The following is a 24,237-nucleotide window of genomic DNA, read 5'->3' as shown; positions in this document are numbered from 1 at the left end:
TTTTAAATTTCGCTCTCATTGACATGCACGCAATCGTTAGTGAAGTCACTTCCTCTTCTGGTGCTGCCAGAGCGAAATCAGAGACAAGGACTATGGGTGAAGCCACTTCCTCCCCTGGAACTGCCAGTCTCGTCTCGGATGCTTTGCGTCTTTGCGCGTTAGTTTTTCCCCTGCCTTTGCTACCCCCCCAGCCATGAATCCAGAGTTTCCAGGAGCTGCAAAATTTGCAGCAGCTTCTCAATAGCGCACAGTTTTAAATAGATTTTCTTTAATGTTGTGAGTAAAGCAAGTGCAACAATGTTTAATTCTGTACAATATTTACAGTCTATTCAGTTCAGTACCTTAACAATTCAGGAGAAATGTGAAATTAAGTGCCCATCAGTTGAATCTCGTAATGGAAAGAGCCGCTAAACAAAACAAAAATTCTAGCATATTTTTTTTGCTAATTTATCCAGTATCCCTGCTCTCTTCTCTCGATCTACACACAGTCTGTATTAGATTAATTGTTTCAAAGACAATTCCATCAGCTGGGGCAACAATATGGAGTTTTAAAATGAGAACAGTAAATGTTGTTCATGAGAAGGAGCCATTGCTAGAATGTTTTCAAACCATAATGGAATCTGAAACATCTAACATCACAATAAATAAGGCAAGCGCCCTGGTGCGTACTCTTGGAGATCCTTAATTCAATTTCTGGCTCAGTTTTTTTATTTATTGATGTATCATGTAGATATATTATATAATCAACTACAACATCGCCAGTTAGATATTTCTAAGGTTCAAATCTGCATATAAAAAAATTAAATTATGGTTTATTTAACGACACTCACGACTGCAGGGGTTATACTGTATCAGCGCTGCCAGATGCCGGAATTTTGTCCTGCAGGATTCTTTTAAATGCCAGTAAATCTACTGACATGAGCCTGTCTCATTTAAAAACACTTAAATGCCATCGACCTGGGCGAGATCGAACCCGCAACCGACTATGCAACCGAGGTCGACTCTGCATATCAAGCTTTGTTAATGCCATGCAGACAATACGAAACAGTGCACAGTTGAGCAGCGAGATCTGTGAAAATGAAAACCCTAAAAAGCGTCGTATGGTCGTAGGGATTCAGACAAGGGTTGCAGCAGCCAAGGAAGTGTGTGACCTCATTATTACTCAAACTAACACCCGATTCCAGTTCATAGATCATCTGATATTATCTTCGCTTCTTTGTCAAGAAAAATTTGAATGCTACAAAAGCTCATTTCCTGAAAATGACCTAAATGTATGTCGAATGCTTGATAAAGACAAACTGAAAAAGGAACTCACTGTGTTGTATCAGACACAAGAATTGAGAAATATGAGTGGCGCAGTCAAGCTCTTGCAGTTTCTTCAATCTGAGAACTTGCAGGCCTCATTTTCAGAAGTTGTGAAACTACTACGCATAGCTATCACCATACCAGTGACAACTTCCAAACCAGAACGTTGCTTTTCGTGTTTGAAGAGAGTAAAATCCTATCTTAGAAATACGATGAGAGAAGAGAGACTGACCGCATTAGCTATATTTTCCATTGTAAAGAGTATGTTAAACGACCTATCGGATTTTAATAGGAAATGATTCAAAAGTTTGCAACCTACAAGACAAGGTGCATGGAACTAATCTTTAAATAAAGTAAGTTGCTTGGTTTATTTTTGTATGCAGCCCCCCTGAATTCAATACCCACGAGCAGCCACTGGTCAAATAGATATAATGTTTATGCAATGTCAACTTCTTTAACTTAAGAACAATATGCCGATTAGTACAGACATTCATTCTAAATTATAACAATTAGAATATTTAATTTTTATGTTATAATTTCTAATTTTTTGTTATTCTAGTGTGATAAGAGATTTTCCTTTTTTTGTGTGGGGAGGAAGGGGAAACCTGCTATTTTCTTCCAGTTTTATGGATTTTAGACTATGTTTCAATAATTTCAGTTTTCAGAAATTTTACATACAAATGACGATTAAAATCTGCTTGCTCTTCAATATTTTATCCACCAAGGCAAATGACCAGTCGTTGGTAGTCATTAGTACATGTGTGGTGTGAAATTTATCTGGAAATATTGTCCATTGTCTGCTAGGTATGTGTACAAAAACCAACATGTAAAGATTGATGTTATATAATTCCTTCTAACTTAGATAGCAAGAAAGGTAACTGGGATACATTAGCAAACAGAGATGGAGAAGAGGTTAAAAATGCAGGAAGCAAAACCAACTAAAATTATCTTTTACAACTAGTTCACGAATTCAAGAAGGGCATGCTTACTACAAACGGAAGCGTGTCATTTTGCATGCAATGCTAAATTGCAAAGGGTAGTTGTGTAACATCATATGCAAATCAACCTAATTAAATAAATATTTTTCACTGTTATAGATGTGAATACAAATTAAATTGAATTTATATAAATTGCCACATAACATTAATACATATTTTTTTTGTAATTACAATTTAATTTTATAAAAAATGTAAATATTTGTTTCTGAATGGGATTAGTGAATTTTATTAACAATATAAATTTATTTTAACTATGAATTTTCATTCTGCATGTAAATTAACAAGAATTAGGAATTTTATAGCGAAAAAATCATATCCGGATTATTCAGTCCTTATAAGACCCCAGAGTTAAGTTTTTTTTCTCATATATCAGCCATTCTTAATAATTGATAATTTTAGCTATTTTTAGGTCATCAACACCTGCTCCTATTCTTGGGTCATGATAAGATATGGTAGATTTAGCAACTTATAATAAAAAAATTAGCATTTTATAAATCGAATTTAGCATTTTATAGTACTTTCAATGTTGGAATTATCATTTTGGAATGGAACACTTTCTAGATTTCTATTTAAAATGCTTACTTACTTACTGGCTTTTAAGGAACCCAGAGGTTCATTGCCGCCCTCACATAAGCCCGCCATTGGTCCCCATCCTGAGCAACATTAATCCATTCTCTATCAGCATATTCCACCTCCCTCAAATCCATTTTAATATTATCCTCCCATCTACGTCTCGGCCTCACTAAAGGTCTTTTTCCCTCCGGCCTCCCAACTAACACTCTATATGCATTTCTGGATTCGCCCATACGTGCTACATGCCCTGTCCATCTCAAACGTCTGGATTTAATGTTCCTAATTATGTTAGGTCAAGAATACAATGCATGCAGTTCTGTGTTGTGTAACTTTCTCCATTCTCCTGTAACTTCATCCCTCTTAGCCCCAAATATTTTCCTAAGCACCTTATTCTCAAACACCCTTAACCTATGTTCCTCTCTCAATTTAAAATGCTTAAAAACAAAAAATAAGCAAAGGAACATACAAAATTTACAGTGAAACTATAGACATTACGAAACATGTCGAAAGATGGTGTCATTTTATCTCGATCCATCTTGTTAATCAATATATACCAGCTACCACATACATATAACTTATTTGTGAGTGAACACTGGGCCTAATTCCAATTTTGTTCAAGTGTTTTGACAAATAGTCATGCCCTGAGAGTAAGCAAAAGGATGCAACTGCACTTTTCCTTGGTTACTCAGGAATTATATTTTGTTGCACATAGACACTTTCCCATCTTTTATTATTTGAAATTTCGTGGAAATGGTATGATATTTTGAGTTTATTAATCTTTTAACTGTCGAAAATGCAAAGTTTACTTTTTTAAAAATATTAAACATGTTTTATACACAGTGTTGCCAGATGGGTATTGTAAAGATTAGTGAAATTTCAGATTTTTTAAAGAAAAATTTTGGAAACAGGCATTTCAGACATTTTAAATTTATACCACTGTTTACTAAATTAAATAAAGTTGTTTATTAATAAAATGAATATCCTACAACAAGACCTGCTTTAATGGAAGCCCTACATGCAGATATCAGCATTCAATTGTTTGCACTGTATATCCTACAAAAATTACTTGTTAATAATAATGTTTTATAAATCTAGTTCCCTGTGAAGCAGACTTCAATAAATTCAAGGGAAAAATTGTTCCAGGGCCAGATATCGATTCCAGAACCTTTGGCTTAGTGCACAAACAGTCTATTGACTGAGCTACCCAGGAATTTCACCTGACACCGTCTCAATTTTTAAATTTATTCAATAATAATGTATGTTTGGAAAAAAGTTAAAGTTTGGCTCCATAAAGCCAGGAGCACCACTATAAATTCATAACTGTAAATTTTATAAAGGCCTGAATAGAAGGCAAACATGATTTTATATTGTAAACAATTAGGATAAAATAAAACAACCAGAAAGCGAGAGAAATAAGTTGTATATAAAAAAGGCCATGTTTTAATGATATAGTTTTAAACATTGCTTATTATTAACAGAGAAATAAATAATAAACATAACAGAGAATTCTCTTGGCTTAAAAATTAGTATCATCATATAGTTTTAAACATCATGTTTAAAATAAATTTTAATCAATGGATAATAAATAGCTATTGATCCTTTGCGTGTTTGTTTTTAAAATAATGTGTTTAATCTGTAACTACAGTCAGTGTATTGTTATTACCATCTCTTTGTTGTTACCTATTACTTTAAAAAGAATGTGTTTAACTTGTAATTTTAAGTCAATTTTTCTACTATTCCTTTATTGTTTACGTTTGTCTTTAAATCTTTTGTATTGCCCCTATTATTATATATTGCCCTTCAAGAATTTCGTTATTCGTTAGTTGTAAGTCATTACTTGTCTTATTATTTTAATTATTGTACTTGTTCCTGAATCACGTACGTAACTTGTAACCGTAAACCATTGCTTGTAATATCCCTTTATTACTCTTAACTGTTCCATTGTTCATGAATTAAGTATTAATTTGAAAGTGAAAGTCAAACTTTGTTATATTAATCTACTATTGAATATCTTTTTAGGTCGTGTATTTACTCTGAAACGGTTAGACATTCTTGTATATCTTTTGCATTGATTATTCCTCAAACATCTCATTAATCTTTAACAGAATCCATTTTTCATTAAGGTGCATTCTTTTACATAATTCGTGTGAATTGTAACTGTGACCACTATTTTATATTATAAATTTGCTATTGTTTATTGGATATAAAATATCTATTTTGATGCCAACTAATATACCTCAGGGTGAAATAGGGTTTATTAAATTGGATAATGAATAAATAATAATAATAATGATAATAATAATAATAATAATAATAATAATAATAATAATAATAATAATAATAACCAATGGATATTGTTTTAAACAATTTGAACACTTTGTTTTAAACATTGCAACCACGTCTGTAAGTGGCAGGACCTTTAGATTTGGATTTTTTTTTATAAAAAGACATAAATGTCTTATAAAACACAATTTCGCTCTATTTCGTAGAAACACATACATTTCTGCATTCTGTGCTTAATTTCGCATTGTATCACAGATTAAAAACTAAGTAATATACTTATCATTTTAAACATAAAACTATAAAATTACTTATTTTGATAGCATTTTGTCACATTTCGCATTTATCACGATTGCGAAAATCTACCATTTCTAGTCATGATACTCACGCAGTTACGTTTTTGTTTTAAATAAATGTTTTCTTTCAATCGAACTCGCAACCTGCTCCCTGAAATTATTATTCACCGCTAGACATTCAAACTTGCAGTAAAGCTGAACGATCAGCTACACTCAGATTTCCATCCTTTCTATTGCCCACCACCTTCTTCTTCAGCTACTGCTCTGTTATGTATAAAGGACTCAAAAGACCAGTGACCTAGCCATTCTACCAATCACAGGCTAAAAAGCAATATTCACGCCTACAAAACTGAAGACTGAATTTTACTTATCCATTCTGTTACGAATATAAATTCTGTGACCTCGCTGTTAGGAAAACATAACATTCAGTTAGTGATTCCTGAAGTATTTTCACTGACGTAATTAATCCAATTGTCCTTTTCTGCTTAAATCGTACAATGTTTGTTACACAATTTAGGCCTACATTAAGTTAAAAAAATATATTTTCGATATTTTTAGGAAAAACACAATTAAGCTAGTAAGCATTCAAAGACAGAAGTAAGGTTATAGATAGAAAGGTGTGCAGGAAGTACATGCATGCCCCAATATTTATATACCTTGTCCTTCACCTGCAATTCTACCGCAGAACTTGGTAAGTCATCTAAAATTTGTAGTTGATCTTCATCCATCTTAATTGCAATTTCCTTTTTGCCACCTAGAAAAGAAACAACATTTTATAAAATAACTAACAAAAATCCGATAAAAACTATGGTAACTTATTTCCAAAAATACACAATTGCAAACATACTTAAGGGTATATGTACGTGAACGACCGCAAATATTATAAAAAAATGAAGGCTCTAAATTTCTAAAATTTTATAAGAAAATGAACTCACAATTAGAAAAAATTACAAGGTACCACAACAAGACTTATTAGAACTTAAATATCTGATAAAAGTATAAAAACGGTTACTAATAATATTTTTCAAACCAGTTTTAACAGAGTATGAAAAAAAAAAAATCTACAGTTACATCATTTGGTAACCATAACATTGTTATGGCCCCTCTGACATTTTTAATACCGGTACTTCTCCTGCATGTAATAAACACTTATTTCTGAAAAGTAGAATTCTCTCAGACATGTATAGTTGTTTATTTTAATACATTTAATTTTTTTACTTGTCCTACATAAAATATATTAAAATTTATATAATGTTTTGTGACCTAATTTTTCTGTTTTCAAAGAAATGTGCATTATTGTAGTCTACTTTTTGCATAAATGTATGTTAAATCAGTGTACAAATTTTCATAATTATATCTCTAATAGTTGTGGAGTTATGAAATAATATGTGTCAAAATTTTCTAATTTTGGAAAATTTAATTTAAATCAAATCAAACTTCTTAATGTATCCAGCTGTTTGCTGACAACATATAGTCCACAATAGTCCACTTTAGTCTATTCAGTTGTTTTAATTTAAAGTAAAAAGTGAATTAAAAAAAATATTATTAGTAATCTTTTTTATACTTTTATCAGATATTTAAGTTCTAATAAATCTTGTTGTGGTACCTTGTAATTTTTGTCCACTTGTGAATTCATTTCCTTATAAAATTTTAGAAATTTAGAGCCTGCATTTTCTGATAATATTTGTGGTCGTTGACGTACATATATCCTTAAAAGTATTTTTGAAAGGACAATCTTATGTTACAGAGACATTTCCAAGGATACAACTGTGACTTCAAATACATTAATTCTCAGCATAAACTTGCAGTCGTGTTAAGAGAATTAAAGTTAGAATTAAGAATACTGTAGTAAATAATCAAATCACATACTTCCTTACAGGAATTTATGCTCTTCTGACAATTCTAAAAACGTACGAATAAAATGAAATCGCACTTGCAGACAACTGTGCCGGGAAGGGCAGTGAAGTTTATAATGTAGCCTAATGGAAATATACGATGTAATACTTCAACTGTTACTGTTACACACACAAAACTATTCTTAAAAAAATAGTTACTTTCAACAATAATAAAAGAGGATCATGTACATAACATGTATCTTCCCATATGTTTTACGCAGAAGTGAAAAACAGCTGTTTAAAGTAAAACCATGGCAATAAGTTATTTGGAAGAATTTTTACATCCAACCATCTTCTTCATGAACAATTTATGTTTACATAACAACATGTGCATGATTTATTCGTAGAGAACTAGAATACTGTATTTCTGTAATTGTGATGTAAAATTTATAGAAAACTTTTAAATGATCTAGATTTATATTATGGTACAAAAAAACAAAAACTATCAAGCAAAATTTTTTCATTGTATTCATTACACATACATACTTACAAATGACTTTTAGAGAACCTGGAGGTTCATTGCCACCCTCACATAAGCCCACCATCGGTTCCTATTCTGAGCAAGATTAATCCAGTCCCTACCATCATATCCCACCTTTCTCAAATCCATTTTAATATTATCCTCTTATCTACGTTTTGGCCTCCCGACTAATACTCTATATGCATTTCTGTATTTGCCCATACGTGCTACATGCCCTGCCCATCTCAAAAGTCTGGATTTAATGTTCCTAATTATGTCAGGTGAAGAATACAATGCGTGCAGTTCTGCATTGTGTAATTTTCTCCATTCTTCTGTAACTTCATCCCTCTTAGCCTCAAATATTTTCCTTATTCTCAAACCCCCTTAGCCTCTGTTCCTATGTCAAAGTGAGAGTCCAAGTTTCACGACCATACAGAACAACCGGTAATATAACTGTTTTATAAATTCTAACTTTCAGTTTTTATGAGTGAGTGCAGACTGGATAACAAAAGCTTCTCATCCGCATAATAACAGGCATTTCCTATATATTCCTTACACATAATGTTCTTCAACATGTTACTATTAATATTCCTATTTAAATTTGTTTGTTAGTTTCATTCGAAAGACATAAATATGTAAAATATTTTACTGTACTCTCAATCCCAAATGAGGTAAACTTTTGTTTGTTGCACTGTATTCAAAAGCACTATTACTAAGTAATTAACCTATTCCCAAAAAGAAAAATATCTGACCGATTACAAATTGTTTAAGTATATGTACACAATTAATTTTGTATGAATCCATATAAAAAAGCTATTTCTATACTGTATTCCCCTAAATATTATATTCCTATTTACGAAAATATTTATTTGGAACTGACAGAAATACAATGCAATTCTAAGTGTATTAATTACTCGTCAATTAAATCAACAGTGATGTCAAATCAAACCGAGGGTAAGTTGTAAAGCAATATTATATTATGGACAATCACCAATTTATTGTTCAAAGCTGACATCTTATCTGCATTTACATATCTTGCCAAAAAAGTTAATTCTCTTATGAAGACTGACTCCCCTTATGGTCATATCTGGCTTTCGAACTACATACAATATCATGAAAAAGAACTCCAATAGACATTTTAATGAACAAGAACAATACAATATTAATTCGCGAAACATAACTAGCACAAGAAAATTGAAAAGCTAGTATAAATCTCTATGCTTTTTACCATGACACTGTTAAAAGCAACTGTTAAGGAATTCTATGATTCACTGCTAACTTTAATATAGAACAGCCTATATTCCTCACTGACAGTGCTGAAACAACTGACTTCAAGCATGTAAAACTGAATGGTTGTCAGTTTTTGATGGAATGGCAATAAATTATAGAATGACACTACAAAATTTCTCTAATAGGTCCAGAAGAAAACTCTCAAAGAAACAGGAAGCTTTAATGAGAGACACAACAATCCAGATTATGTAGAAGAAGAAAAAGACTGTGTGTCATTATGACACATTATACAATTCTGCTTGTTTTGCAAAAATTCAGTTCCTTACTGTGTTATTAATAACATTTCCTGTTAGTTTCTCTAATTATTTACTATTAAAAATGCATAAATTGAATTCTTTAGCCTACTGTTCACCCAAACAAAAACAAAATTTAGTACCCTCTCCCATTCTCCTATCTGTAGAAAAGTGTATTGTGGACAATGACAACCATTTTCAATAATCCAATGACCCCTGATGTATGTCTGATTTTTTCGTCACTTGTAACGAGAAAAGATGCAGATTCTGTAAGTGCATAGGCCTAATTCCTTACTTACTGGCTTTTAAGGAACCCAGAGGTTCATTGCCGCCCCCACATAAGCCCGCCACTGGTCCCTATCCTGAGCAAGATTAATCCATTCTCTATCATCATATCCCACTCCCTCAAATCCATTTTAATATTATCCTCCCATCTATGTCTCGGCATCCCTAAAGGTCTTTTTCTCTCCGGCCTCCCAACTAACACACTATATGCATTTCTGGATTCGCCCATATGTGCTACATGCCCTGCCCATCTCAAACGTCTGGATTTAATGTTCCTAATTATGTCAGGTGAAGAATACAATGCGTGCAGTTCTGTGTTGTGTAACTTTCTCCATTCTCCTGTAACTTCATCCCTCTTAGCCCCAAATATTTTCCTAAAAACCTTATTCTCAAACACCCTTAACCTATTTTCCTCTCTCAAAGTGAGAGTCCAAGTTTCACAACCATAAAGAACCGGTAATATAACTGTTTTATAAATTCTAACTTCCAGATTTTTTGACAGCAGACTGGATGATAAAAGCTTCTCAACCGAATAATAACAGGCATTTCCCATATTTATTCTGTGTTTAATTTCCTCCTGAGTATCATTTATATTTGTTACTGTTGCTCCAAGAAATTTGAACTTCTCCACCTCTTCAAAAGGTAAATTTCCAATTGTTATATTTCCATTTCGTACAATATTCTCGTCACGAGACATAATCATACACTTTGTCTTTTCGGGATTTACTTCCAAACCTATCTCTTTACTTGCTTCAAGTAAAATTCCTGTGTTTTCTCTAATCGTTTGTGGATTTTCTCCTAACACATTTACGTCATCCGCATAGAGAAGCAGCTGATGTAATTCGTTCAATTCCAAACCCACTCTGTTATCCTGGACTTCCCTAATGGCATACTCTAGAGCAAAGTTAAAAAGTAAAGGTGATAGTGCATAGGCCTCATTAGTTTTCAGAAATGTAAAGTAAAATCTTTTTCTTTTTTTGTTCCGTAACAGCATTACATTTAATTTCACGAAATAAGTCGTGTACTGTCTCCTAACCTGGAAAAAACTCAACGCAAGAATGTGCCAAGAATTACATCATCTACTAGAGCAAAACATAAGGAACAGGAGAATGATCACAATTCAAAAGCATGTACCCTCATGTCGCAGGTCTATTAGTTCTATCTAGTTATTAAGCAATCAAATTTTGTTAAACGGGTAGTATGTTTATGTAATATAGGACCAGCCTCATGGTCTAGTGGTCAGAGCTTCTGGCTATAGTTCATGAAGTCCCGGGTTCGATTCCCGGTTAGAGCACAGGAATTTTTCCTTAAAGGGGATTACACATTAGGCCCCGGGTTCGATTCCCGGCTAGAGCACAGGAATTTTTCCTTAAAGGGGATTATTCCTGTGTTCGTCCATGGTCTGGAATTTAGGTTAAGTTTAGATTTAAGACCTCTCCTGGCACCACATTATCATAATCATCCTATCACATCATCAGGGTAATGTAACTCCGCCTTCCAGGCGCCCCAACCTCAGAAGTGGGTTACAAGCCATGGCCAGGAGAGGAGACCAGAAATGTCGGAAAGACAACCTGGTGGCACTGGATAAAAAAAAAAAATGTTTATGTAATATGTTTACGCTATGCCAAGTAAAATGCATGTGAAGTCAATATCAGTAAGTTCCCAGCATAACTCACACAGCTGAAACTTTCTCCTGCTTCGCATGCATAGATACACGTTAGCCCTAAAATGTTGATTTGAATGAGTTTTCAATTGTATCATTTTCTTGACAAAATCTTTTTTTGAAATACTCCTGTAACAGGTAATGTTACACAGGTAAAGGTAAATGTATCCCCTACACATGCCATGAAGGCACTTGGGGAGCATGGAGGTAGAGTTCCATGCTTTCTTAACCTTGGCACTATAATCTTTTCGCTGTAAGAAAAATCCTAATATAAACAATATCACGTGATTGAAGTGAAGCTTCATTGGCCGCTGTTTGGCACCATAGATTCTCACTACGTGTTCCCGCCTACTGTTGTACATTCTGTTTCATGTCAAACATTTCCCGTTACTCGTCAAGTAGACCTAACCTCACTACTGTGCATCCATTTGCTCAGGAAACATTTACTTTATAATTATTATAATTAAAACTCTCTTAACTTATTATATACATTAAAGACTATTTGTTTTTCTCCACTTTTGAGAGAGCTTCCACTCTTATGTTTAATAACCAAACATACCGAGGATGCAGAAGCCATACTTCAGTACCACGTGCTTATGTGAACAACTACGAGCTCAAGTGACGCCAGCTTGTTACAAGAACAGACTACTTCGGTATTACTGTTGGTATTCATCCGCATTCATAGTACATAACAAAATATAAAAGTAGCTTTTCTTTTACATAGTGTTTTACACATGAGTGAAGTTATATGTTTCAACGTATTTAACAACTAGAATTCAATTTTTTATTTTCAAATAATACAAGATTGTGGTTTCCAAATACGAACTATATTCTCCTGTATCATGTGAGTGTTTCGTCTGGGAGCCAATCACAGGTATGACAGCAACTTGCTTGTGTTTACATTAGGATTTTTCTTACAGCGAAAACAGTACAGAATGAGGAAGTGTGGCTGGGTCGTCTTATATTTGGGTAAATACAGTATTTAACATAGTAGCAATTGCACGGTTATATAGTCTATGTAATTGGTCATAGTGAAATAGTATTTATCAAGATAAGTACAAGGATTCACAATGGAATTATTTCACATTTGTCTTACACTTGGAGAGGGAAAACTCGGAAAAAACTCCATCAGATATTCTGTCCAAGCAGGGTTCGCTCATGCCCAATTTTTTTTCCATATGCTCAAAAAGTAAATTTACGGTTTGCTAAAATGCTCAAAGAACTGTAGGCCAATTTTTCTACGGACACTATTAATTCAAATAGGTACAGAGTGGTATCTGTTATCTTAGCTATTTTTGTGGTGTTTTCAGCAAGAGAACGAATTTACAGCTAAATATCGATGCAACTGTTCTTACTTTGAGAAACTCTGTGCTTGAAGAGAAAATATATATCAGTCTAAGGTCTGCAAGATCACCAGAATGCGAGTTCTTGTGATTTTTATTCACAAGATATTTTCAAACACAAAATGTATGAGAATTATTCCTGTACACTTGAAACTAAACACATTTACTGAACTGTTACCTCAATTAAGCTATATCAGTGTTTCTCAAACTATGGTCCACAGACCACCTGTGGTCCTCGAGGTCTGCTCTTGTGGTCTTTCAAAAAAGACAGAAGAAAAAATTCGAACGAATTGCATATCACACTAAATCTCGCAATTATTATCACTCAATAAAAGAGTTGTGTTCCAATGGATACCATCCCATTGTGGAATCCTGGGAAACGAGAATGCGGATGCTTTAGCAAAGAAGGGCAGCACTGCTACTTACAGACCTGTTACTAAATCTACGTATTACTCTGTGAAAAGATTTATTAAATCTACATACTTAGACTTCAACAAACAAAATTTGATAAGTCAATCCCAAGGGAAAAAATGGAACTCTCTGCATCAAAATCCACAGTTAATTCCCGATTTACCACAAAAATCGTCTGTAGCTGCATTTAGATTGGCAACAGGCCATGATTGTTTGGCCAAACACCTGCATAGAATTGGAATATATCAGTCCCCTAACTGTCCATTGTGCAACTCAAACCAAGAAATGGATTCGGAACACCTCAAAATCTGTGCTTCAGTGGCTAGTCATGATAATATCTTTGAAAAATATTGGAGTGCAAGAGGTCAAATGACTTTATTGTCAAACGCCTGGCATTAGAAAACAACAACTATAGCTGAAAATCTCAGAGTTTGGAAATGACACATGGCAATCGAATTTCACTTTTTTTCTCCAGTACAGACATTTTATGAAAGTTATTACCCTACCCGTATCGACTTCCCACTCTACTCTCAGCAACAAAAGAGGGATTTAAAGCACTATATACATGGTGTTTCTCGACATCTTTTCCTTGCACATCTGGCGCCGCGCCTGTAACCCAGCCAGGGACCACCCGAATTCATAACAGAGGACCAATGTACCGAACCGTAATTCAATTTTAAAATATAAGTATACTGGTATTAAAATATGCTACGAAAATTATAAATTTGCTTTCGAAGGGAACAAGAGTAAGGTGGTCTGCGGAACTGTTCTGACTTTAATAAGTGGTCCCCAATTCAAAAAAGTTTGAGAAACGCTGAGCTATACGAATTCTATTCTGTGTCAACAAAAAATATATTTCCCAAAGTGAAACTTGTTTTCAATCAAGTGACAGAGGCATTTTCACTATCTCGCATGGTGGGAAATAGCTCATATACGAAATCTTCTTGTTACACACGCAAATGCATCTGCTGAATCACATTCGAACAACAGAGAGGGGCAGGGAAATGTAGTGGGATCTGCAGTCATGACTGCAACATACTGTGCTCACTGTAAGTCATAAGTCTATGCTCTGTACCAAGTGTTCTTGTTAAAAGATTCATAGTAATTCACAATAATATACACGAGAGTTGTGTCAAAGTGACTCAGTATAGCTTCTATCCTTATGTAAATAGTATGCGACCTTTGATGTCTGAACTTAATTCTTCCTGTCAACATCTAAGTCTCCCTTGTCCAGTTGAACTTCGCAAATCTGTGACTAGAAAATTAAGAGAGGGATTAAGAAATACAGAATTCGAATCTTGGAAAGTAATGCCTGGAAGAGGCAGAGGTGTAGAATTGTACAGCCAAGTACCTAAAGCCAACGCCTGGATTTTTAATAAGTCTGGACTATCTACATCTGAATGGGTAACCTGCCTCAAAATGAATGCCAATTTAGCAGCAGTTAGAGGAGACCTGGTCGCTCTTACGACGGATCCCGGTGCAGACATGGCTGCCCGGAGACTGAAACCCTTGCCCACGTCCAAGGTCAGTGTAACAGAGGTTTACTCCTCCGAAATGCCAGACACCATCATGTTCGATCCTTAATTGCAATTGCTTTAAGAAAAGAGTCTTGGACAGTAGAAGAGGAAGTTTTTTGCCTTGCTACTAATGGCTCCTCTAGACGTAGTGACATCATAGCGTATTCCCAGACTACCAAGAAAGGATATATAATTGATCCTACCATAAGGATTGAAACGGGGAGTAGCCAGCCGGAGGATGTCAATCAAGAAAAGATCAACATTTATCTGCCAACAGTTGATTACTTCAAAGCAAAATACCAGCTTGAAGACATTGAGGTGATTGGTCTTCTTATTGGAGCTCGTGGTGTGATTCCCAAGTTCTTTGAACGCTTCAGGAAGACTTTTGAACTACCACAGACACTTACTGCTGACATCATAACTTCAGTTTTGAAACGCTCTTGCCAAATTCTGAGTCATCATATTCACTCTGTTTAATTTTTTTTTATTTATTCACTTTCTATTCATATATGTTTATTTTAATTTTCTTTCTACAAAATTTATGTAAACATTTAATATTGCAAAATTCATGTAGGAGAGTATACTGAGTCCTCCTGGGCTACCTCCAATGGGAGGCAGTAATTATTATTTAAGCAGTAACCCAGACACTAATGCAAAATGCAGATCTAATTCGTTATGGTAATTAAATACAGGTAATAATGCTTTCCTTCTCAGCTTACTTACTAACAAATGGCTTTTAAGGAACCCGGAGGTTCATTGCTGCCCTCACATAAGCCCGCCATTGGTCCCTATCCTGAGCAAGATTAATCCAGTCTCTACCATCATATCCCACCTCCCTCAAATCCATTTTAATATTATCTTCCCATCTATGTCTCGGTCTCCCCAAAGGTATTTTTCCCTCCGGCCTCCCAACTAACACTTTATATGCATTTCTGGGTTCGCCCATATGTGCTACATGCCCTGCCCATCTCAAACGTCTGGATTTAATGTTTCTAATTATGTCAAGTGAATAATACAATGCGTGCAGTTCTGTGTTGTGTAACTTTCTCCATTCTCCTGTAACTTCATCCCTTCTAGCCCCAAATATTTTCCTAAGAACCTTATTCTCAAAAACCCTCAATCTCTATTCCTCTCTCAAAGTGAGAGTCCAAGTTTCACAACCATAAAGAACAACCGGTAATATAACTGTTTTATAAATTCTAACTTTCAGATTTTTTGACAGTAGACTAGATGACAAAAGCTTCTCAACCGAATAATAACAGGCATTTCCCATATTTAGTGTTTAATTTCCTCCATTTATATTTGTTACTGTTGCTCCAAGATATTTGAATTTTTCTACCTCTTTGAAGGATAAATCTCCAACTTTTATAGTTCCATTTCGTACAATATTCTGATCACGAGACATAATCACATACTTAGTCTTTGCGGGATTTACTTCCAACACTATCTCTTTACTTGCTTCAAGTAAATTTCTCAGCTTAGTTTTCACAAAAATCGAAATGTACCTGGACATGACATCGTGGTGTTAACAGGAATAAAACATGCAGGAACAAATAAACAACAGTACTCACTTTTGCCCTTGTCATGTTTTCCTTGTTTTGTTTTGCCACTCTTAGCATGGTGAGCCTTGGCAGATGCTCGTCCAGTTGTTCTGGCAGGTGCTGTTTTGTTGACACGAAGAGGTGAAAGACCAAACAGGGAATCGAATTTGTCTTGGCCAGGAACAGGAGGTTTACTAGGAGACTTATGCAGCATTGCCGCTAATGGCGGTGGCAGCTTGTTAGAGTTCTTGGTAGACGGTGGCGCAGTTCTATTCCGATCATTACCCAGAGCAGTAAACGAGGTGGCTGTACCACTCGACTTCACATCTGTCGGAGGTTCAAACAAGTCATCTCCTTCACTGGACCCAGGGGAGTAAGGTGACTCCAAATCCATGTCCACAACATCTGTCGTTGTATCCTGAGGCTGTTTCTGTGAAGTCTGTGTTTGTTCCCCATTTTGCACCGTTGTGGATCTGACTGGAGGAAGCTTTGCGGATGGAGGTGCCAACTTCTCCGGTGTAGTTCTTACAATGGTTGGTGGTGGTCTTGGTTGCACAACAATCGGTGAGCCCATGAGATGTTGCGGTGTCTGTTGTTGTTGTTGTTGCTGCTGTTGCTGGGGGTGGTGGTGTACCAACATTGCGGGACCGGCTATAACTGGCGGATTAAACAGAGCCATACGACCTAGAGGCAAAGTTGATGGAGGGGGTGTACACAGAATGCTTGCTATGTTCGCCGGTGTCAGTGTGGGAAAAACAGGTGCAGGAGCCGTGGAATGAGTTGGGGTAGAAGTGATGGGTTGTGGAGCCACCTGCTTAACAGCAGTGTTGGGGAAAAGCGGCGGTTTCACCGGTGTCCCCTGCATAGCCTGTTGCTGAGAAGTTATTACAACCGGTATACTGCGTTCCGGCGACTGAGTGGTAATAGTATCTGTTAATGTACTAGTGGGACCAGGAGGTGGCAAACTCACGGAGATCTGTTTTGACTTCTCTGAGCCTTCTGCCATTTCAGACGGTTGAGATATTTCGTTATCGCTTGAAACTGGAGGAGGCAAAGACGTTGTCTCAGGTACTATGGAAGGTGAGCTTGCCATAGTGGTATCACCTCGTACAGAGAGCTTCGACCTTTCTGGAGACTGACTTGACTGATCTGCCACTTCCTCGGCAGATGCTAGTGTCGGAGTTGTAACTCTTGCTTCTAACGATTTACTGGCAAGGTCTTCCAAATCACTAACCATGGGAGATTCCCGTCCTATTCCACTGTGTTGAATCAACTGTTCTGTGGGCGTGTGGACAGGGCTGGGAGGACCATCCATGCTAGTACCGGCTCCTACTGGAGACGGCGTTCCCGACTTCGTGGGATCAAAAGGATCGTAAGCATCAGGAGAAGTGGGAGGAGAACATGGCGTTGTTGGACCGCGTGGTTCTGGAGGTGTGTTCGGACCTTTATGAAGCACTTCTCCCAATCCTCTATCCAGTTCCTCTTCTATCCTTTGATCTAAGTCATCAAGGCCTTGATCTTCAGCCATCATATCCTCTTCATCTTCTCTCAGAGGATTGGTGATGGTTCTTAATTGAGTCTTTGCTGGAATAGAGAACTTTATCTGTGGTTCAGGTGGAGTTTTAGGTCCTGTACTTGTTACAAGATAACTACCAACTGCATTCATTGGTGGTGACTGAGATTCTGGTGTGCGTGCTATTGTGCTCCCTGGAACAGTGTTCAGACCTTGCTTAGAGGACGATTTTGGACTGGAGCTGTTAGGTCTCATGGTCCTGCGACTATTGAGAGAATCTGCCAGTTCTTCTCTGTCACCATCTTTTGCCAACCCTTCCTCCTCACTATCGCTTAGAACTATGAGATCTGTTGGAGATGGGGTCTGTTCATGAAAGGGCGACTGATCTAAGTCGATAATAGCAACAGGTTTCTTATTAACGAGAGCTGCCACTCTCGATACTTTATTTCCCATTTTCTGCACACCCTTTTTAGATTTTTTTTCTCCAGAACGAATTATACCTTTATCACCACTTAAACCATTTTTCTGACGTGGAGATAACTTTTCCTTGTTACCTTTATCTTTTCTAAGCTTCTTTGCTGGCTCTCTCTCCAGTTCAAATGATCCATCATGTTTTCTTTTCGATGTTTCCTTCCCACCCACTGCAATAGCTGTACTAGTGGCTATATCTTTGCTACCAGAGCTTTTATTAGATTTGAAATTAACACTAACCAATATGTTGTCTCCTGATGTAAATACTTCTTTAGACGGAGCAGGAGACTTTTCTTTTCTCTTCTTCCTTTTTTCTACAGCATTGATAGATTCTTTATTTTTCTTTCCTTCTTTTCTCTTCTTCTCCTTCTTCCTATGCCTCTCTGAATCATCTTTTGTGTTGGGAACAATCACTGTCAATTTCTTGGCTGTCTTTGAAATTGCTCCCGATTTCTTTTCAATAACAGGAATTCTTTCGTGCCGTTCTCGTGACCATGATCTAGAGAATGATCTTGAATAGCTACGATTAAAACGTCTCGGTGTTAGTGAACGAGATCGGGAATATGAGGAACAGGACGGCGAATGTGATCTCGACCAAGATGGAGTCCACGAATGGGACCAGGATCGTCTTTCTCGATACCTGCATCGTTGTGAGCCCCTACGCTCCCTGCTGCGCTCTCTTCTGTCTCTAGATCGTACAGGAGTTCTGCTTCTTGACCTTAATCGTGACCGGTTTCTTGATCTGCTTCGTGTTCGTGACCTTGATCTCCTTCCCCGACTTCTACTTCGGCTAATTCTAGAGCGCTGTTTGTCTTTTGACCTACTTTTTCTTAACCTGTCTTTTGATTTCACTTTCGACTTTGTCTTAGAACGACTTCTCGACCTATTTCGAGATCGACTTCTAGACCTAAATCTTGATCTACTACGTGACCTAATTCTTGATTTAATTGGTGATCTCCCTTTAGACCGAGTTATTCTGGATCTAGACAATGATCTTGATCTGCCACGAGATCTGTCGTATGATCGCCCACGTGATCTAGAACGAGATTTTGTATATGAGCGTTCTCTGGATAAATCACGACCAAAAGCATCTCTACGTTTTCGTTTTTTATCTGTTACAATTTTACGTACATCATATCGTTCCATATCTTTCCGTTTTTCTTTCTTTTTCTTCTCTTTCTTAGCAACACCATCTTTACTAGCAGCATCCTTTTTCTTGCCAGTCTCCTTTCCTTTTGATGGGTCAATATCAGGTTTTGACTTAGGGTCACGGTAATTTCTCTCTTTTGAACTCTTTGATAATTTTTTCCATGCTATATTAGCATCATCAATTTTATTGGATTTATCTTTACTTTTGTCTTTGTTTTCACTGCTGCTGAGTACTGCCCTCTCTTTTGACGTTCTTGATTTTTCGCCACTTGATTTTTTCTTTTTCTTTTTTCTTTCTTCTTCTGAAGTTGATATTTTTGACTTCGATGTAATATCAAAATTCTCATCAGTGCTCTTCTGTGATTTTTCCTTTTTATCTGATGACTTCTTATCTTTCTTAATTATTTCAAGCTGTTTTGGTCTATCATCAACAATCTCGCCTTCTTCATAATCTATAATTTCCTGCGGCGTATGATCTATGGCCGATGCAGCTTCTTCTCCAACACTACCGCCAACAGATGGTTTACGGTTTTTCTTCTTCTTTTTTCTTCTAACTGAAGGAATTTCGCCATCTTCTTCAGCAGTTAAGAATCCATCATCTTGACTGAGATCATCTTCAAAATTAATTGCCTCTTCTGTTTCAGAAATTGTCTCAGTATCCAATCCTTCTAATCCCAAAGGAGTAACAGATGCTTGTGGAGCATTGTCCACTGTGGCAGCTGACACTGCAGATGTAGCACCTCCAATAAGACTGTCATTATCATCCGATCCAAAAATCTCTTCTACAAGACTCAGTTTTTTAACTCCTTCTGAAGCTTCTTGGTTTAGCATCTCGTCACTTTCATCTGGTTTTTGAACTTCAGCATTTTCTTGCACTTCCTCATCTGCATCACCATTTTCAGATTGTTTATCAGGTGTTTCCTCCTTTTCTGAATCTTCTACAGGCTTAGACGTTTTTTCTTCGATATCAGTACTAACGTGTTCCTTATCGGATTCTTCCTGATGACCAGTTAGTTCTTCACCAACACTAAGATTACTATTTTCATCTTTGTCTTCTTTTAGACTGCTCTTTTCTTTCTCAACATCACTATCAACTTTCGTATCATCTATAATTTCAGAATCTGCATCTGCTTTTGAAACAGGAATGTCATCTTCATCGTCGTCTCCTCCTGTTCTTCTAGCTATGTCCATGCTCGCTGCTGAGTAAATTGAAAAATTTGGACATTCCTCTGCTTCCTCTTCGTCATCTACTGACGAGTGTCTTTCAGAAGGCTCATCTGCTATTGCTCCTAAGTCCCTACTCACTATAGAAGATGATTCTAAATGATCTTTCAGAACATCTTGCACAGCTTGTGACACAACACCATCAGCACTGGCGGTAGGCAACTTCCCCTCACTTCCCAACACAGAATTATCACCGTAGGTTGGTGAATGTAAGTAACTTGCATTGGAATTGGATGAGGAATGAATGACTGGCAGGGAGATACTTAAGGGGGCAGTGGTCTCAGGAGGAGGAGGAACGCTGCTGCTTAGAGAACTAACAGCTTTAGCAGCAGCTTCTTCCTCTTCGTCGGTGTCATTTGATGGTTCTGCTGGATCGTATTTCTCAGATTCCGGTATTTCAGGTATATCTGGTTTCTCCGGATCATATTTATCTGAACTGTCAGGTGGTGATGAAGGAGCAATGTTGTCATCTATCACAAGTTCACTGTCACTACACGGTTCTTCATCACTTAGTGCATCCCCACCCATCCCCATAAGCATTGCGGGAGGTATAGGGGGAGGCGGTAGTGCTTCATAACCGAGTTCCATACCTCTGTCCCCATCGTCAGGTTCCGATCCCCCTCCCCCTGGGCCACCACTACCAGAACCGCCCCCGACTTCAATGTCACTGTAAATATCTATCTCGTCTTCTTCCTCTTCTTCTTCTTCTGGTCTCGATGACGGTTTCTGACTCTCTGAACCATCGTCTTCAGGTTGGAATTCCTCCACGTTACTAGGTGGTATCTGTTGTATTTGTTGTTGCTGAAGTTGTGGTCTAACCGGAGGTGCTAGTGGTCTGCGTATAGGATACCTCGGGGACATACGGAACCTAAGCGGATTACCTCTGAATGATGATGGTGGTCCACTGTTCAGATAATTAATATACCCTGCTCGGGCTCCGCGAGAATCGAAACTCGATGGTGGAGGGAAATTCGAATACCCACGACCACTCTGATACCCATGGTAAGAGGGACTGCTACTGTACCTATTACCTCCAAACTGTTGAAAACTACTTCCAGCAGGTGGTCTGGCACCGCCACCTCCACTACGGCCAGGATACATCGGTGCCTGGGTAACGTGTCCAGAAGTTGAAGAACCAGCTTCACTCACATTCACCGGTGCATCGCCACTATTAATCTGTGACAGCCTATCATCTGTTCGCACTGTCACGCCATTTTCAACTCCACTGTCCACACCACTTCTACTCGAACCACTTTTCTCTGTGTTCTTTTTAGGTACCCCACTTTCACCATCACTTTTAATATTTAAACTTCCATCACGATTTATAGTAACCACAGACTTCTTGGAATGCCAAACTGCTTGGCTGTTCAATATACTACCGATAAGGTCACAGGCTGTTTTATCTGACACACTGGTCTCAGTTTCAGGACACAGAATGTCAACTCTTGAACGGATGGCTGAGACTGAACGGCTCGCTGAAGGAAATATTTGCTTTCTGCTGATCATACTTCTTGCTACACGAGCAGCTGACGTACGAGAGCGTGCCATAACAGACACATCACCAAAATCACCACCACTGCCACCCTCGTGATCAGATCTGAAAATGAAAGAGAAAATAATAAAAACTTATGTAATTATGATAAAACTAGGACTACGGGTTTCGCAAATAAATTAGTAAAAAATTAAAAATTGAATGACGCAACAGTCCAGATCACTCATCCAATATGCTAATATTTGTACACCATCATTAAAAATCTATTACTAACCATTCTCTGTAAATTACTGATCTGACAGCCTGGATTATCTCAGTATCCTGTAACTCATTTCCTACATCGTATCACGAAACCTATAATTTCTAGAGCAGATTTCAACAGAACTAAGAAACAGCATTTCTACTCCTATTAATGTCTTTTCTTGTTTTTATCGATTACTCAAATTTTATTATCATGAGGCAGAACAAACACTGTCACCTGCAAAACTTGTTTTGAATTTCTTTTCTAGGTTTGTCTTTCAATGTTACATTACATTGTGCTACACATATCTTAAGGGGAGAAGATGGTATTTTTTAAAACTTTTTTCCTATTTGGTGTAAAATATTAATTTTTTGTATGTAGAGAGCTCATAGCTGTAGAACTCAACCAAATATAAATACTTTGAAAAAAAAAAAATATTTGGGGGCCCAAATTTGAAAAAAATACACCCAATGCAGGATTGTACTAAAACCGATATATATCTAAACCGTTTTTAAAGATAGATTCAAACTTTTTTTTTGCAATGTATTTGCAAAAGAATGTTCTACAAACTGTCTGTAACAGGATTTTGATATTAGTCCGTACGTTTGTAAAATAAACAATTAAAATTTAATAACAATTTTCTGATTTCCTTTCTTGCAAACAAACGGACCTATTTTTAAAATGAAATCAATTAACAAAATTCTGTTACAGAGAAACGTTTCCTAATAGTCTAAAGAATGTGTGTTCTAAATTTCATGCATGTATCTTTAATAGTTCAGAAATTATATCCATTTTTGTCTGACAATGTAGCAAAAAAAAAAAAATTAAGTTATTGGAAACCAATAAAAGTGGGCATGTGATTTAAAAATCCATAGCGCAGGAAGTTTAAAAATGACGTCTCAACATCCGATAAGGACACAAATATCCACAAAATGTTATGCAATGCATTCCACACATATCGTAGACTATTTTAAAGATTTTTTTTTATTTAATTTATCGGAAACAACAATAAAAGTGGGCGAGTGATTTAAAAATCCATAACGCAGGAAGTTTAAAAATGGCGACTCAACATCCGATAAGGATACAAATACCCACAAAATGTTATGCTATGCATTCCACACATATTACAGAGTATTTTAAAGAACATTTTTTTTTTTTTAATTTACTCATTTTTCACCAAAAAATACCATCCTCTCCCCTTAAGTTACAGACTTTTGTGGTGCAAAAATGTGAAACTTACAGTAGTCTATGACTTTTTTTAGATTTAAATATGTGTTCTTATTGGGTCTCTTCCTTGGAACGACATTATCTTTCTGATAAATGGTAATCCTTGATCATAATATTATTAATAATAATAATAATAATAATAATAATAATAATAATAATAATAATAATAATAATAATAATAATTATCATCAATGGGTATCACTTTTCTATATTAAGACTAGAAACTAATATTTTTAAACATTCTAAAAATATATAACTTATTTTATTACTTTCCACGATGTAAAGAAAAATATGAATCATGAAACGGTGGAAGAAATTAAGCAAGAAAAATTTATTACCCAGATGAAAAGTAATCAAGTTGGTCTCTCTGACCAAACAAGTGCAAAGTGGGGATGCCAGCTCGACTGCGCTGGAAGTCTATCCGAGATGAAGTAACTCGAGGTCGAACGTCAGGTATTGTTTGCCCTGGCCGCCTTGGTGGACACACTCCAAGATGCTCTGCTAAGCGTCCTTTCACTGAATGAGGCACAACTATACGGGCAGGTCTTCTAACTCTTCGGGATGAAATCTGAAGAAGAAAACATTGAATATAAATCCACTGTTAGAAACGTCTATAACATTCTTGTTTGATGTGTTATGGCGCCAATTCTTTAATATAAATTTTGTCTCATGTTTTCCCACAACTAAAAGTTTCTTGTATATATCGTTTATATATATTTTGAGTGTGTGTGTGTGTGTGTGTGTGTGAGTATACTTACTTACAAATGGCCTTCATTGCCGCCCTCACATAAGCCCAACATCGGTCCCTATCCTGAGCAAGATTAATCCAG

At 36.4% G+C, this 24,237-nt stretch overlaps 1 protein-coding gene across 6 annotated transcripts in view; it reads right to left on the bottom strand.

Annotated features, from left to right (window-relative positions):
* Positions 1 to 24,237, bottom strand: part of LOC138709613 (serine/arginine repetitive matrix protein 2) — a 328,612-nt gene that overhangs the window by 219,349 nt on the left and 85,026 nt on the right. For 5 of the 6 annotated variants that reach the window (XR_011334979.1, XR_011334980.1, XR_011334978.1 and 2 more), the window contains exons 11-13: positions 23,746 to 23,975; positions 16,121 to 22,044; positions 6,109 to 6,206 (exon numbers count right to left, since the gene is read on the bottom strand). Coding sequence is in view for 2 of the 6 variants with exons in the window: in XM_069840511.1 (XP_069696612.1) it covers positions 6,109 to 6,206; positions 16,121 to 22,044; positions 23,746 to 23,975 (6,252 nt within the window). In the remaining 4 variants the exon portion in view is untranslated. The remainder of the gene's footprint in view (positions 1 to 6,108; positions 6,207 to 16,120; positions 22,045 to 23,745; positions 23,976 to 24,237) is intronic. The other variant, XR_011334981.1, reaches the window with a different exon arrangement.

Source organism: Periplaneta americana, chromosome 11, assembly GCF_040183065.1.
Source record: "Periplaneta americana isolate PAMFEO1 chromosome 11, P.americana_PAMFEO1_priV1, whole genome shotgun sequence".
Lineage (NCBI taxonomy): Eukaryota > Metazoa > Arthropoda > Insecta > Blattodea > Blattidae > Periplaneta > Periplaneta americana.
The sequence above is the reverse complement of the archived record's forward strand: the minus strand, read 5'-3'. Positions and strand labels throughout refer to the sequence as shown.